This window comes from Budorcas taxicolor, chromosome 11 (genome assembly GCF_023091745.1).
Source record: "Budorcas taxicolor isolate Tak-1 chromosome 11, Takin1.1, whole genome shotgun sequence".
NCBI lineage: Eukaryota > Metazoa > Chordata > Mammalia > Artiodactyla > Bovidae > Budorcas > Budorcas taxicolor.
This window is the reverse complement of record NC_068920.1, coordinates 50407781-50424016: the sequence shown is the minus strand read 5'-3', so window position 1 is coordinate 50424016 and position 16236 is coordinate 50407781. Positions and strand designations below refer to the sequence as shown.

The 16236-nt window shown below is 43.5% G+C and overlaps 1 protein-coding gene across 1 annotated transcript in view; it reads right to left on the bottom strand.

Moving 5' to 3' along the window:
• TCP11 (t-complex 11) overlaps positions 1 to 16236 on the bottom strand; it is a 31001-nt gene that overhangs the window by 2919 nt on the left and 11846 nt on the right. Inside the window, exons 3-5 of the mRNA XM_052648964.1 lie at positions 14324 to 14444; positions 883 to 1103; positions 18 to 154 (exon numbers count right to left, since the gene is read on the bottom strand). Of these exons, the coding sequence (XP_052504924.1) occupies positions 18 to 154; positions 883 to 1103; positions 14324 to 14444 (479 nt within the window). The remainder of the gene's footprint in view (positions 1 to 17; positions 155 to 882; positions 1104 to 14323; positions 14445 to 16236) is intronic.

Below are 16236 nucleotides of genomic sequence, written 5' to 3'. Positions count from 1 at the left end.
CAAGTTTATATACATACTGGGCTGCTTGTTGAGAAGGTCCTGAAATTTTGCTCGTTCGAACTGGATGGAATGTTCCTGCAGCTGGGGCTGAAGGCTCTGGATAGTGTAGTTCACCATGTCCATTTTCATCAGGCTCAGAACCTGGAAGATCCCTCTGACACAGGAGAAAACGGAGTATTTGTACTATGAAGGGATGTTTCCTTGCTTTCTCCAGGGGTGGCGGGTGGTGGGGGATGGAGGGGACCTACACAAGATATCATTAAATCACTGTATTCTAGAGGTGGGAGGGGCTTTAGGTCTCGCCTCTGAAATTTACAAAAGATGGCACTGTGGCCCAGGACCCAAGGCCCAGAGTGAATGGCTGGCAGAACTAGGAGCAAGTAAGTCTCTGGATGTTACAGCCTTTGGACTTTTCCACACCAGTCATTCTGTGTCTCTTTAAAAAAATAAATAAATAAAGGAGTCAGTAGAAGGAAATACATCAGCATGACAACAAATCTCTCTGAACAGTAAGATTACAGCTGATGCTATTTCTGATGCTATTTTTGGACAATTCACTTTTTTTTTTAACTTTCTGGGTCTTGGTTTCTATAACTCTGAAAAAGGGATAGTCTCCAATCTCTATCTTCACACTGTGTGAACTACAGTGAGAAAGCCTGGCATAGGGGTGTCTGTGTTCCTTGGAAGAAAGGATTACATACTCCAGTGACCTACGGTAGGATGGTATACAGGGGGCCAAATCAATCTAAGGCCATCTTTAGAAAAGAAAAGTGAACGGGCCACGGCAAAGAGGAGTCAGGCAGGTCTTCAGTGGGGAAGAGACAGTGGCTGTGAGCCAGTGTTCCACCCAGCTGTGCCCGGCCCGGTGGTCAAGCTTCACACCTCAGTAACCGAACAGGGTCTGAGATATTCTCCAGTTTCTGCACTGCCTCATCGCGAACCGGTGCACACAACAGAGTCATCATGTTGAGAATGTACTTGGAGAGATGAGGGACATTCAGGGACCCGTGTTCTGCTTCCTGCTTAAGGAGGCCCATGTCCAGGGCTTCTTCAATCTCACTTCTCAGGCGGTTCTGGCGCGGTAATAACAGTGACAGCAGGATCTGCCCAGGAAAGGAAGTCAGAGGATGCGATGCTTTCTGTTCAGAGCCCCCACCTCTCTCTAACGGACAATCCCCCCCTTCAGCCAGAGACATCCCAGCCTATGTCTTTTAAGGATCGGAAGTTCGGTCCCTTACAAAAAGCACATGAAAAGATGCTCAGCATCACTCATTATTAGAGAAATGCAAATCAGACCTATAGTGAGGTATCGCCTCACACTGGCCAGAATGGCCATCAAAAATCTATAAACAACAGAAGCTGGAGAAGGTGTGGAGAAAAGGAAACCCTCTCTATGTTTGCTGGGCATATACACTGGTACATCCAATGTGGAGAACAGTATGGAAGTTCCTCAAAAAACTAAAAATAGGGCTACAATACGTCCCTGCACTCCCATTCCTGGGCATATATCCAGAGACTACCATAATGTGAAATAATACACGCACTCCAATGTTCACAGCAACACTACTTACAATAGCCAGGACTACTGGAGACAACCTGTGGAAACAGCCTTAAGTCCATTAACAGGGATGGATAAAGATGACGTCATACATATATACAATGGAACATTAGTCATAAAAAAGAAAGAAAGAATGCCATTTGCATAGACGGACCCAGAGACTGTCATACTGAGTGAAGTCAGACAGAGAAAGACAAACATATGATATCACTTACATATGGAAACTCCAGAAAGAATGAAGAGATGGACCCAAAGCAAAAACAGTACCCAGTTGTGGATGTGACTGGTGATGGAAGTAAAGTCCCAAGCTGTAAAGAGCAATACTGCATAGGAACCTGGAATGTTAGAGGTCCATGAATCAAGGCAAATTGGAAGTGGTCAAACAGGAGATGGCAAGAGTGAACACGGACATTTTAGGAATCAGTGAACTAAAATGGACTGGAATGGGTGAATTTAACTCAGATGACCATCACATCTACTACTGTGGGCAAGAATCCGTTAGAAGAAATGGAGTAGCCATCATAGTCAACAGGAGTTTGAAATGCAGTACTTGGATGCAATCTCAAAACTGACAGAATGATCTCTGTTCATTTCCAAGGCAAACCATTCAATATCACAGTAATCTAAGTTTATGCCCCAACCAGTAATGCTGAAGAAGCTGAAGTTGAATGGTTTTATGAAGACCTACGAGGCCTTCTAGAACTAACACCCAAAAAAGATGTCCTTTTCATTATAGGGGACTGGAATGCAAAAGTAGGAAGTCAAGAAACACCTGGAGTAACAGGCAAATTTGGCCTTGGAGTACAGAATGAAGCAGGGCAAAGGCTAACAGAGTTTTGCCAAGAGAACGCACTGGTCATAGCAAACATCCTCTTCCAACCACACAAGAGAAGACTCTACACATGGACATCACCAGATGGTCAACACCAAAATCAGACTGATTATATTCTTTGCAGCCAAAGACAGACAAGCTCTATACAGTCAGCAAAAACAAGACTGGGAGCTGACTGTGGCTCAGATCATGAACTCCTTATTGCCAAGTTCAGACCTAAATTGAAGGAAGTAGGAAAAACCACTAGACCATTTAGGTATGACCTAAAGCAAATCCCTTACGATTATACAGTGGAAGTGACGTATAGATTCAAGGGATTAGATCTGATTAGAGTGCCTGAAGAACTATGGACAGAGGTTTGTGACACTGTACAGTGATCAAAACCACCCTTAAGAAAAAGAAATGCAAAAAGGCAAAGTGGTTGTCTGAGGAGGGCTTACAAATAGCTATGAAAAGAAGAGAAGTGAAAGGCAAAAGAGAAAAGGAAAGATATACCCACTTGAATGCAGAGTTCCAAAGAATAGCAAGGAGAAATAAGAAAGCCTGCCTCAGTGATCAATGCAAAGAAATAGAGGAGAACAATAGAATGGGAAAGACTAGAGATCTCTTCAAGAAAATTAGAGATACCAAGGGAACATTTCATGCAAAGATGGGCAGGAAAAAGGACAGAAATTATATGGACCTAACAGAAGCAGAATACATTAAGAAGAGGTGGCAAGAATACACAGAAGAACTGTACAAAAAAGATCTTCATGACCCAGATAATCATGATGGTGTGATCACTCACCTAGAGCCAGACATCCTGGAATGTGAAGTCAAGTGGGCCTTAGGAAGCATCACTAGGAACAAAGCTAATGGAGATGATGGAATTCCAGTGGAGCTATTTTAAACCCTATAAGACGATGTTGTGAAAGTGCTACACTCAACATGCCAGCAAATTTGGAAAACTCAGCAGTGGCCACAGGACTGGAAAAGGTCAGTTTTCATTCCGTTCCCAAAGAAAAGCAGTGCCAAAGAAGGTTCAAACTACTGCACAATTGCATTTATCTCACATGCTAGTAAAGTAATGCTCAAAATTCTCCACACCAGGCTTCAATAGTACGTGAACCATGAACTTCCAGATGTTCAAGCTGGATTTAGAAAAAGGCAGAGGAACCAGAGATCAAATTGCCAACATCCGCTGGATCATGGAAAAAGCAAGAGAGTTCCAGAAAAACATCTACTTCTGCTTTATTGACTTCTGCTAAAGCCTTTGACTGTGTGGATCACAACGAACTGTGGAAAATTCTTCAAGAGATGGGAATACCAGACATCTTACCTGCCTCCTGAGAAATCTGTATACAGGTCAAGAAGCAACAGTTAGAACCGGATATGGAACAACAGACTGGTTCCAAATTGGGAAAGAAGTACGTCAAGGCTGTATATTGTTACCCTGCTTATTTAACTTCTATGCAGAGTACTCTTAATGAGAAATGCTGGGCTGGATGAAGCACAAGCTGGAATCAAGATTGCCGGGGGAAATATCAATAACCTCAGATATGCAGATGACACCACCCTTATGGCAGAAAGTGAAGAAGAAATAAAGAGCTTCTTGATGAAAGTGAAAGAGGAGAGTGAAAAAGTTGGCTTAAAACTCAACATTCAGAAAACTAAGATCATGGCATCTGGTCCCATCACTTCATGGCAGATAGATGGGGAAACAATGGAAACAGTGACAGACTTTATTTTTTGGGCTCCAAAATCACTGCAGATGGTGACTGCAGCCATGAATTAAAAGATGCTTGCTCTTTGAAAGAAAAGTTATGATTAAAAGTAGAGACATTACTTTGCCAACAAAGGTCTGTCTAGTCAAGACTATGGTTTTTCCAGTAGTCATGTATGAATGTGAGAGTTGAACTCTAAAGAAAGCTGAGTGCCGAAAAATGATGCTTTTGAACTGTGGTGTTGGAGGTGACTCTTGAGAGTCCCTTGGACTGCAAGGAGATCCAATCAGTCCATTAAGGGAAATCAATCCTGAATATTCACTGGAAGGACTGATGCTGAAGCTTAAACTCCAATACTCTGGCCGCCTGTTGCAAAGAACTGACTCATTAAAAAAGATCCTGATGCTGGGAAAGACTGAAGGTGGGAGAAGAGGACGACAGAGGATGAGATGGTTGGATGGCATCACTGACTCCATGAACACAAGTTTGAGTGAACTCCGGGAGCTGGTGATGGACAGGGAGGCCTGGCGTGCTGCAGTCCGTGGGGTCGCAAAGAATCGGACATGACTGAGTGACTGAACTGAACTGACATATGGAATCTAAAATAATGGTACAAATGAATTTATTTACAAAACAGAAATAGAACCACAGATGTAGAAAACAAACCCATGGTTACCAGGGTGGAAAGCAGGGGGTAGAGGAAAGGTATAAACTGGGAGATTGGGATAGACAATATACGCTATTATATATAAAATAGTAACTGATAAGGACCTACTTTATAGCACAGGGAACTCTTCTCAATACTCTACGACCTATATGGAAAAATAATCTAAAAAAGAGAGGTTATATGTATGACTATTTTGTTGTACAGCAGAAATTAACACAATATTATAAATCAACTATAATCCAAAAAAAAAATTTTTTTTAAAGAAGTTCAGTTCAGTAGCTCAGTCATGTCCGACTCTTTGCAACCCCATGAATCGCAGCATGCCAGGCCTCCCTGTCTATCACCAATGCCCAGAGTTCACTCAGACTCACGTCCATCGAGTCAGTGATGCCATCCAGCCATCTCATCCTCTGTCGTCCCCTTCTCCTCCTGCCCCCAATCCTTCCCAGCATCAGAGTCTTTTCCAATGAGTCAACTCTTCGCATGAGGTGGCCAAAGTACTGGAGTTTCAGCTTCAGCATCATTCCTTCCAAAGAAATCCCAGGGCTGATCTCCTTCAGAATGGACTGGTTGGATCTCCTTGCAGTCCAAGGGACTCTCAAGAGTCTTCTCCAACACCACAGGTCCCTCAATTCCCTAAAGAATATTATTTATCTTTGTCTAGGGACCAGTGATAGTTCAAGGGTTTAGGGGATCAATGATAGCAGCAGTAAGTATATCATTTTCTACACAGATTGAGATAAAGAGATAAATAAAATCAAGGGGTATGGTAAAACAGAAATGCAGGGTACACAGATATAAAATATACACTGTCACATGGTGCTAAAGTACTCTCTAAAAATCTTTTTTCATTTTCACTGATTCATCTATTATTTTGGCTGCACCAAGTCCTCACTGCTTCTGCACAGGCTTTCTCCGGTTGCATCAGGCGGTGGCTACGCTCTGTTGCGGCGGCTTGTGCTGCAGCACACAGGCTCTAGGAGTGCAGGCTTCAGCAGCTGCCGCGCCGGGCTGCAGAGCGCGGGCTCAGTTGCCGCACATGGGCTTAGCTGCTCTGCACCATGTGGGATCTTTCTTGACCAGAGATTGAACCTGTGTCCCCTGCACTGGCGGGCGGACTCCTATCCACTGCGCCACCAGGGCACTCTGATGAGGTACTCTTAATTTACCAAGGCAAGCATTTTTGAGGTTTAAATTTTACTTCAAAGAATGAAATAGGCAAAGGAACTGTTAAAAGTCCCTTGAAATAACTTATTAACAGAAAAATATATAAGTTCCCTGTGGACAGAGACTGTCTTATTCACATCTGTGCCTCGGTAACATACAGATATTAGTGATGGTGAGGAATAGGGTTAGTTATTAATAATTGAATGGAATACTGTATCATCACAGCAAGGTCCCAATTATTTAGCTTCATCTTGAACAAGTAAAACTTGCCCCGCGCTGTCCATTTAACTGACAAACTATACCAGTTATGCATCCGGAGCCTCTCAGTTCCAAATCTGCCCATGAGTGCCTACTCTGGGAAATCGCGCTGGGCCCTTTCGGTTTCCTTTGCGGGCCGGCACAGTGCTATGTTCTGCCGGCAGAGGGTGCTAAAGAGACACGGCCAGAGGAAGAGGCTCTCTCTCCGGGCTCCGGGGTGCTCCTCCCAGCAAGTTCCCGCTGCACAGCAGCCTCTCCTTGTTCAAATCACCCTGTGGTTTCTTTGGCCCGACTGCACCCTGACTGAAACAAAATCTGCACAATGAGTGAGGTCTGAACTCAAACGGCCACACGTCCAGTGGATCTGATGAGCAGAAAGTAGCAAGTACTTAAAACGTCTCAGAGAAACATGCAAACTAGAGCCTGGCAGATAATCCCGGTAAGAATGGGCAGCCCATGACCTCAGGGAAGTGACTCAGAGTTTCAGTGATCTGAGCCTGTCAAGCGATCCACTCCAAGATGAAAGATAAGGTGCTGCACATCAAACAACCCATCACGAAAAAAGGCAAAAACTTGTCGATCTTTGTGTATTTTCAAGGTAACATACACCACATTTGAGACTGTGACGTTCATTTAGAGTCACTCACAAGGCTGCCAGTTTCAAGTGGAACCAAGCAAAACTCAGGCCCTGCAGCAAGCCCAGCCCAATCCAGGAGACTCGATGATTCCGGAAGTGTCCCTGGCGAGTTGAGGATGCTGTACACACTCTCTGGGCAAGTGCCGACAGGAGCAGCACTGCACAGACTTCTAGGATTTGGGAGCACATCTACGCCCTCTTCTGGGGATAACTATTTGCCTCTGGAGAAGTCGTTTCTGGCTCGCTCTTGACCCTTGGGAGAAAGCAAACACCTTAACACAGGACAGTGGGCGAGATGTGGCCTGAGCGTCCCATCAGGTGTTGTCTGACCGACCTAGGCACAAGACTGGACGTGCACACAGCCACCTATCATCAGATGAAAATGACCCACAGGAGACCAAGCATATACTGGCGTAAGGAGAGACACACAAAGCACACTGGAGTACAGAGCACAGAAATAAGACCTGGACGTGTGGCCACATGAGTTTTGAAAACAATGCCATGGTCATTCAATGGGGAAAGGACAGTCTTTTCAACAAATGGTATTGGGGAAACCTGGATATCCACGTACAGAAGAGTGAAGTTGAACCATACCTACACCAAATAAAACATGACTCAAATTGGGTAGAAGACCTAAACATAAGAGCTTAAGTTCTGAAATTCTCAGAAGAAAACAGGAGCAAATCTTCACAATTCTGGATTTCACAAGATATGACACCAAAAGCAGAAGTTACCACAGACTAGATGAATTGGGCTTCGTTAAAATGAAAACATTTGTGCATCAAGGGACACAGCGAGGAAAGTGGCGGGGGGGGGAGCTACCCACAGAATGGAAGAAAATATCTGCAAATCATTTATCTGACAAGGGTCAAGGATGCAGAATGTTTAAGGAACTTTTACAACTCAACAACAGAAAGACAACTCAATTTTAAAATGGGCAAAGGACCTGAGCAAACATTTCGCCAAAGACTATGCAGAAGACAGCGCCAAGCAGAGGGCGATGCTCCTACCACTGGCCACGAGGGAAATGCAAGTCAAGACCACAGCAGGACTCCACGTCAGACGTGGCCGCACCAGGGGAAGAGGGCTGATGTTTCCAAAATGGAAAAATACATGCTGAAAAGTAAGTGAAAATGCTGAGAAACAGGAACCCTCCTACATTTCTGGTGGGAATGTAAAATGGTAAGACACCGTGGAAAACGCTCTAGTGGTTTTTCAATAAATTAAACATTATCACATGACTCTGCAATTCCACTCCTGGGTATATATTCCAAAGACTGGAAAAGAGATGCGCAAACAAAGACTTGTACACAAATGTTCCCGCAGCAGCACTATTCACAACAGCAAAAATGTGAAAACAACACAATGCCCAACAACAGATGCATGGATAAACAAAATGTAGTATTATCCATACAATGGAGTATTTTCAGCCACAAAAAGAGATGAAGCTCTGATCCATGCTACAGTGAGGATCAACCTTGAAAACATTTTGCCAAGTAAAATTTGCCATATGCTTAAGGACAATGTTATATGATTCCACTTATGTGAGGTACTTACAGCAGTCAAATTCACAGACACTGAAGATAAAACAGAAGCTACCAGGCACTGAGGGAAGAGGTATATGAGGAGTTACTGTCTAATTTTGTTTCCAAGGATGAAAACATTTTGCAAATGGATAATGGTGACGGTTGCATAACACTGTAAATGCCACTGAATTGTAACCCTTAACATTATTAAAATGGCAAAAATTTTACATTTACCGTAATAAAAAAAAATCCCCCAAAACACAAACAACTAAGTCTGTAATGTGGTGCTGCTCCCCCAGGGAGGATGAGCCAGCCAGCTGGTGGCAGACGATTTATTTAGGACCTTTTGGACCTCTTCCTTCACTGAGGGGGCAAAGACTCACCCTCAAAGGAACAAACACATTCTGAATATAAAGCTGACTTCTCTACCTCTGTTAAGCAACAACACCCACGTACTCACAGAATCTCACAGAAGGCCTTATCCACCGTCTGGGTTCTGGCAAGCCCCACAGCATTGGATCTGATCAAGGAACTCCTTTTACAGCCAAGAAAGTACAGCAGTGGGTTCATACCCACATGCCCCCCCATGGAAAGTTGACTGATCTTAACTGAAAAGTGGAATGGCTTATTGAAGACTCAGTTATAGCATCAGCTGAGAGATAATATCCTGAACTGAAGAAGTTCTGTCTTGCAAGATGCAATATATGCTTTGAATCAAAACTACTATGCAGTGCTGTTCCCTGAAGTGAGGAGACTTGGTCCCAGAATCAGGGGTGGAAGTAGGGCTGGCTGCTCTCTCTATTATATCTAAAAACTCACTTGAAGAACTTTTGTTTCCCATCCTGCCAACTTCGGGCCCTGCTGATTTGGGAGGAAAGCTTGCACTGGTTTCACAGAATTTGAAAGTAAGACAGACCCCTAGACAGTGTATTAGAAAGCAGAGACATCGCTTTGCTGACAAAGGTCCGTCTAGTCAAAGCTACGGTTTTTCCAGTAGTTGTGTATGGATGTGAGAGTTGGACTATAAAGAAGGCTGAGCACTGAAGAATTGATGTTTTCCAACTGTGGTATTGAAGAAGACTCTTGAGAGTCCCTTGGACTGCAAGGAGATCAAACCAGTCAATCCTAAAGGAAATCAACCCTGAATATTCATTGGAAGGACTGATGCGGAAGCTCCAATACTTTGGCCACCTGATGCAAAGAGCTGACTCATTGGAAAAGACTCTGATGCTGGCAAAGACTGAAGACAAAAGGAGAAGGGGCAGCAGAGGATGAGATGGCTAGATAGCATCACCAACTCAATGGACATGAATTTGAGCGAAGTCCAGGAGATAGTGAAGGACAGAGGAGCCTGGTGTGCTGCAGTCCATGGGGTCGCAAAGAGTTGGACACAACTTAGCAACTGAACGACAACAATATCACTGAGCCAACAAGGTAAAAAAGGAGTTCCTCTCTGGACTAGAACAACTGATCCTGAGTACCAAGAGGAAGCTGGGCTGCTGCTACACACTGGGGGCAAGAAGGACTGAGTCTGGAATCTAGAAGATTCTGAGGTACTTCTTGGTATTTCCATACCCAATAATAAAGGTCAAGGGGAAACCACAGCATACAAACAACAAAAGGAAAATGCCTGAGCACTCAGACTCTTTGGCAATGAAGGTTTGGGTCACTCTGCCAGATAAAGAACCCCAAGACCGGAAGAAAGGGAAATATCAATGGATAGTAAAAGGAAACCACAGATACCAACTACAGCCCTGTGACCTTACAGAAACAAAGACCATGCACTTTCTCTCTGCTTCTCACAAGCCTGGCTATTTGTACATGCTCTTCTCTTTTCTCTCCCATTACTATCTGTAATTTTTATTCATACTGGAGCATAACTGATTTACAACGTCTTGTTAGTTTCAGGTGTACAGCAAAGTGGTTTCAGTTATCTTTTTCAGATTCTTTTCCCATGTAGGTTGTTACAGAATATTGAGTCGGTTGTGGTGCTTTACAGTCAGTCTTTACTGATTGTCTACTTTTTCACATTTATTAACTTCTGTGCCAGGTCTTAGTTGCATGCAGCATGTGGGACCTAGTTCCCTGATCAGGAATCGCACCCAGGTCTCCTGCATTGGGAGCATGGTGTCAGCCTCTGGACCACCAGGGAACTCCCAGATTATATACAATGTAGTGTGCATATATCGCTGCAAATGGCATTACTTCATTCTCTTTATGGCTGAGTAATATCCCATTGTGCATATGTACCATCTCTTCTCTACCCATTCATCTGTCTAAGGACATTCAGGGCGCTTCCATGTCTTAGCTACAGTAAGTAGTGCTGCAGTGGATACTGGGGCACATGCATCTTTTGATTATGGTTTTCTCTGGATATATGCCCAGGGGTGCGATTGCTGGATCATACAGTAGCCCTGTTTTTAATTTTTTAAGGAACCTCATTATTATTTTATAGATAGGTTGTTGGAAGTTAAATTTTACAGTTTAGCCTAAAGGTAACAGAATATTCTCAATATGCCAGCATAACAATATGCCAAAATAACTCAATATGTCAGCAAATTTGGAAAACTCAGCAGTGGCCACAGGACTGGAAAAGGTCAGCCTTCATTACAATCCCAAAGAAAGGCAATGCTAAAGAATGTTCAAACTACTGCACAATTGCACTCATCTTACTCGCTAGCAAAGTAATGCTCAAAATTCTCCAAGCTAGGCTTCAATAGTACATGAACCGAGAACTTCCAGATGTTTAAGCTGGATTTAGAAAAGGCAGAGGAACCAGAGATCAAACTGCCAACATCCATTGGATCATTGAAAAAGCAAGAGAGTTCCAGAAAAATATCTACTACTGCTTTATTGACTAAACTAAAGCCTTTGAGTGTGTGGATCACAACAAACTGCAGAAAATTCTTAGAGATGGGAATACCAGACACCTGACCTGCCTCCTGAGAAATCTGTATGCAGGTCAAGAAGCAACAGTTAGAATGGGACATGGAAAAACGGACTGGTTCCAAATTGGGAGGGAGTATGTCAAGGCTATGTATCGTCACCCTGCTTATTTCACTGTCTATGCAGAGTACGTTATGAGAAATGCTGGGCTGGATGAAGCACAAGCTGGAATCAAGATTGCTGGGAGAAATATCAGCCTCAGATATGCAGATGACACCACCCTTACGGCAGAAAGCAAAGAGGAACTAAAGAGCCTCTTGATGCAAGTGAAAGAGGAGAGTGAAAAGCTGGCAACATTTAAAAAACGAAGATCACAGCATCCAGTCCCATCACTTTATCCCATCACTTCATGGCAAAGAGATGGGGAAACAATGGAAACAGTGACAGACTTTATTTTCTTGGGCTCCAAAATCACTGCAGATGGTGACTGCAGCCATGAAATTAAAAGGTGCTTGCTTCTTGAAAGATAAGCTATGACCAACCTAGACAGTATATTAAAAAGCAGGGACATTACTCTGCCAACAAAGGTCGATCTAGTGAAAGCTATGGTTTTTCCAGTAGTCATGTATGGACGTGAGAGCTGGACCATAAAGAAAGCTGAATGCTAAAGAACTGATGCTTTTGAACTGTGGTGTTGGAGAAGACTCTTGAGAGTCCCTTGGACTGCAAGGAGATCCAACCAGTCCATCCTAAAGGAAATCAGTCCTGAACATTCATTGGAAGGACTAATGCTGAAGCTCCAATACTGTGGCCACCTGATGTGAAGAACTGACTCATTTGAAAAGACCCTGATGTTGGGAAAGATTGAAAGCAGGAGGAGAAGAGGACGACAGAGGATGAGATGGTTGGATGGCATCACCTACTCGATAGACATGAGTTTGAGCAAGCTCCGGGAGTTGGTGTTGGACAGGGAGGCCTGGCATACTGCAGTTCATGGGATCACAAATAGCTGGACATGACTGACTGACTGAACTGAACAGAATATTCGGTGGGACAGTGACTGAAGATATCCAGAGCAATAGATACAACAACCATTGGGACTGTGACTTTCTTAATTTGGGGAAAAAGATAAGAACTTGTAAGAGACATAGCTGTGTCTTTTGTCTTTTTTTTTTTGGTCATGCCTTGCAACTTGTGGAATCTTAGTTACCCAACCAGAAATTGAACCTGGGCCCTTGGCAGTGAAAATGAGAAGTCCTAGCCACTGGACCACCAGGGAATTCCCTGGATAGCCATGTCTTATTATGTAAAAACAGAATTGTTTTCAGGAATTTGAATGTGAGTAGAAGGGTATATATGGAAGCTGAGTAACCAAAGGAATGGAATGTGACATTTATCAATTTATTGCTACTCAGCTCCTCTCTAAATCTACCCTTCCCTTCTCTGTTCTGAGAAAATGAAGTCCTTTAAATGTTTTTCCTTTACCAGATGGAACAATTTTGTTTCATCTGTAGATTGTACTTTTTCTTCTGGATTTGCAATGTTGTGTTAATTCTCATTGTACAGCGAAGTGATTCAGACTACAGATACACATGTAATAAAATTCTTTTTCATATTCTTCTCCATTATGTTGGGCTTCCCAGATGGTGCTAGTGGTAAAGAACCTGCCTGCCAATGCAAGAGATGTAAGATACGTGGGTTCGATCCCTGGAGGAAGGCACAGCATCCCACTCCAGGACTCTTGCCTGGGAAATCCAATGGACAGAGGAGCCTGGCGGGCTACAGTCCATGGGGTCTCAAAGAGTTGGACATGACTGAAGTGACTCAGCACACAAGCATACACATGATTTATAACAGGATATTGAATATAGTTCAAGTGCAATACAGTAGGACCTTGTTATCTATTTTATACATAGCAGTTTGTATCTGCTAATCCCAAACTCCTAATTTATCCCCTTTCCTTTTCCCCTTTAGTAACCGTAAGTTTGTTTGGTGAATAAATTTATTGGTAGCATATTTTAGATTCCACATATAAGCGATATCATATTTGTCTTTCTGACTTACTTTGCTTAGTATGATAACCTCTAGGTCCCCCTGCTGCTGCTAAGTCACTTCAGTCGTGTCCGACTCTGTGTGACCCCATAGACGGCAGCACACCAGGCTCCCCTGTCCCTGGGACTCTCCAGGCAAGAACACCAGAGTGGGTTGCCATTTCCTTCTCCAATGCATGAAAGTGAAAAGTGAAAGTGAAGTCGCTGAGTCATGTCTGACTCCTAGAGACCCCATGGACTGCAGCCTAGCAGGCTCCTCCATCCATGGGATTTTCCAGGCAAGAGTACTTGGAGTGCGTTGCCATTGCCTTCTCCATGTTGTGGCAAATAGCATGATTTCATTCTTTTCATGGCTGAATAATATTCCACTATATATATGTACTCCCCATCTTCTTTACCCATTCCTCTGCTGATGGACATTTAGGTTGTTTACAGGTTTGGCTACTGTAAACAGTGCTGCTGTGAACATTGGGGTATACGTCACAAGGTACTATTAATTAGTTTTCCTGGTTCTGGAAGCTCTCACAGCAGGCTCCTGTAGTCCATGTGGCTCTATAGGCAGCTGGCTCCTGCAGCTGAGAGGTTTCTCGAGTACTGGACTCCTACAGAGCAAGTGGCTGCTTCTCCAGGGCTGGGCTCCTGGGGCACAGGCGACCAGCTCCTGCCATACATGGTGGTCAACAGCACACACAGGCCAGAGAGCTCCCTTGGCACAGCCGTGCCCTCAGATGAGTAACTGAGTTCTTGGGTGTTCCCCCTACCCTAGGGCTGAAACAGGACTCTCCTTTTATCTTATATTCCAGCAGAGTTTTCTCTGCTTCTTACTAGCCCAAAGCCTTCATTTCTCCAATTCCCTGTTATAATAATTTTTATATTAAAACTTCTTTGTTGAAATTACTTAGTGATTTCTATCTATTGATCATAGACTCTGACTGACTCATGGACCATGTTCAGTTGGGATTTGCTGGCCACTGACATTCCAGTGAGCAGGAGCTGTCCAGAAACTTTATATCTGCAAAGGTAAGGTTTGCCACTCACCTCTTTAATTTCCTTTAGAAGTTCAAGAGCACAGCTGAAGTCTGGCGGAGTAGCTGACAGTCTCTCCTTCAGATGCTCCCAAAAGGCATCGTGCATGGTCTCCCTGATCCTGCCTTCCAGACTGTAAGGGGGTTAAATGCACAAATTATCTTCTCCACTCAAAAACTGCCATAAGGTCACTATCTACTAAGCCCCAAACGATATTTGATTTAAAAAAAATTATACAGACAAGGGAAGGCCAGGAACTAAGTATGGAGGGCAGCAAAGCTGAACAAGCTGGGGTTTCAGACTTGCCCATCAAGGGCACTGGCACAACCTCTCAGAAGGGCTCCTCACGGTCTGGCTCAGCCACTCTCTGCAGTAGGAAGAACCCTGAACAGAGGTCAGCCTGAACGTTAACACCGATTCCGCACTTAGCTTAGAAAAGACGTGACTTAGTTTCCCTTTACGTACACATACAGCAAAGAACTAAGTGATCTTTCATTTTCTTATAGACTTAAATCTAGAAAAGGATTTTCCTTCTTCGACAATATCTGACTATCTATTGCCAGGAGAAATATCAATAACCTCAGATATGCAGATGACACCACCCTTATGGCAGAAAGTGAAGAGGAACTCAAAAGCCTCTTGATGAAAGTGAAAGAGGAGAGCGAAAAAGTTGGCTTAAAGCTCAACATTCAGAAAACGAAGATCATGGCATCCGGTCCCATCACTTCATGGGAAATAGATGGGGAAACAGTGGAAACAGTGTCAGACTTTATTTTTTGGGCTCCAAAATCACTGCAGATGGTGACTGCAGCCATGAAATTAAAAGACACTTACTCCTTGGAAGGAAAGTTATGACCAACCTAGACAGCATATTGAAAAGCAGAGACATTACTTTGCCAACAAAGGTCCATCTAGTGAAGGCTATGGTTTTTCCAGTGGTCATGTATGGATGTGAGAGTTGGGAGTGTGAAGAAAGCTGAGCACCGAAGAATTGATGCTTTTGAACTGTGGTGTTGGAGAAGACTCTTGAGAGTCCCTTGGACTGCAAGGAGATCCAACCAGTCCATCATAAAGCAGATCAGTCCTGGGTGTTCACTGGAAGGACTGATGTTAAAGCTGAAACTCCAGTACTTTGGCCACCTCATGCCAAGAGTTGACTCATTGGAAAAGACTCTGATGCTGGGAGGAATTGAGGGCAGGAGAAGAGGACGACAGAGGATGAGATGGCTGGATGGCATCACTGACTCGATGGACGTGAGTTTGGGTAAACTCCAGGAGTTGGTGATGGACAGGGAGGCCTGGAGTGCTGCGGTTCATGGGGTCACAAAGAGTTGGACACGACTGAGCGACTGAACTGACTATCTATAGGTACTTCCAAATCAGCACATCTAAAACTGAATTCACCATCTTTCCCATCCAAACCTGCTCCTCCTGTGTTCCTAATCTCAATATCGGTCTTTCTTCCCCTTCCAAAAACAAGCAGCAGCAAAGGCAATTCAGTTAGAAAGGATCATCTTTTCAACAAATGGTGCCAGAACAACTGGACATCCACATGGAAGAAAAATGAACCTAGACACAGACTTTTAATCAATACCTTCCACAAATAAGAGCATAGACCTTAATGTAAAAAACAAACTCTAAAACTTCTAGAACAGAAGAAATCTATGTGACCTTGGGTTTGGCAATGACCTTTTAGATATACCACCAAAAACAAGATCCATGGAAGAAAAAAACCTGGTAAATTGGACTTCATTAAAATTAAAAATTGCTCTGTGAAAGTCACTATTAAGAGAAGGAAAAGACAAGCTCCAATCTTTGCAAAGCACATATCTGATAAAGAACTAGTATCCAAAACGTACAAGAACTCATAAAATTCAAGAATAAGAAAATAACCCAACTTTATTTTTTTCAAATTAATCTCCTGG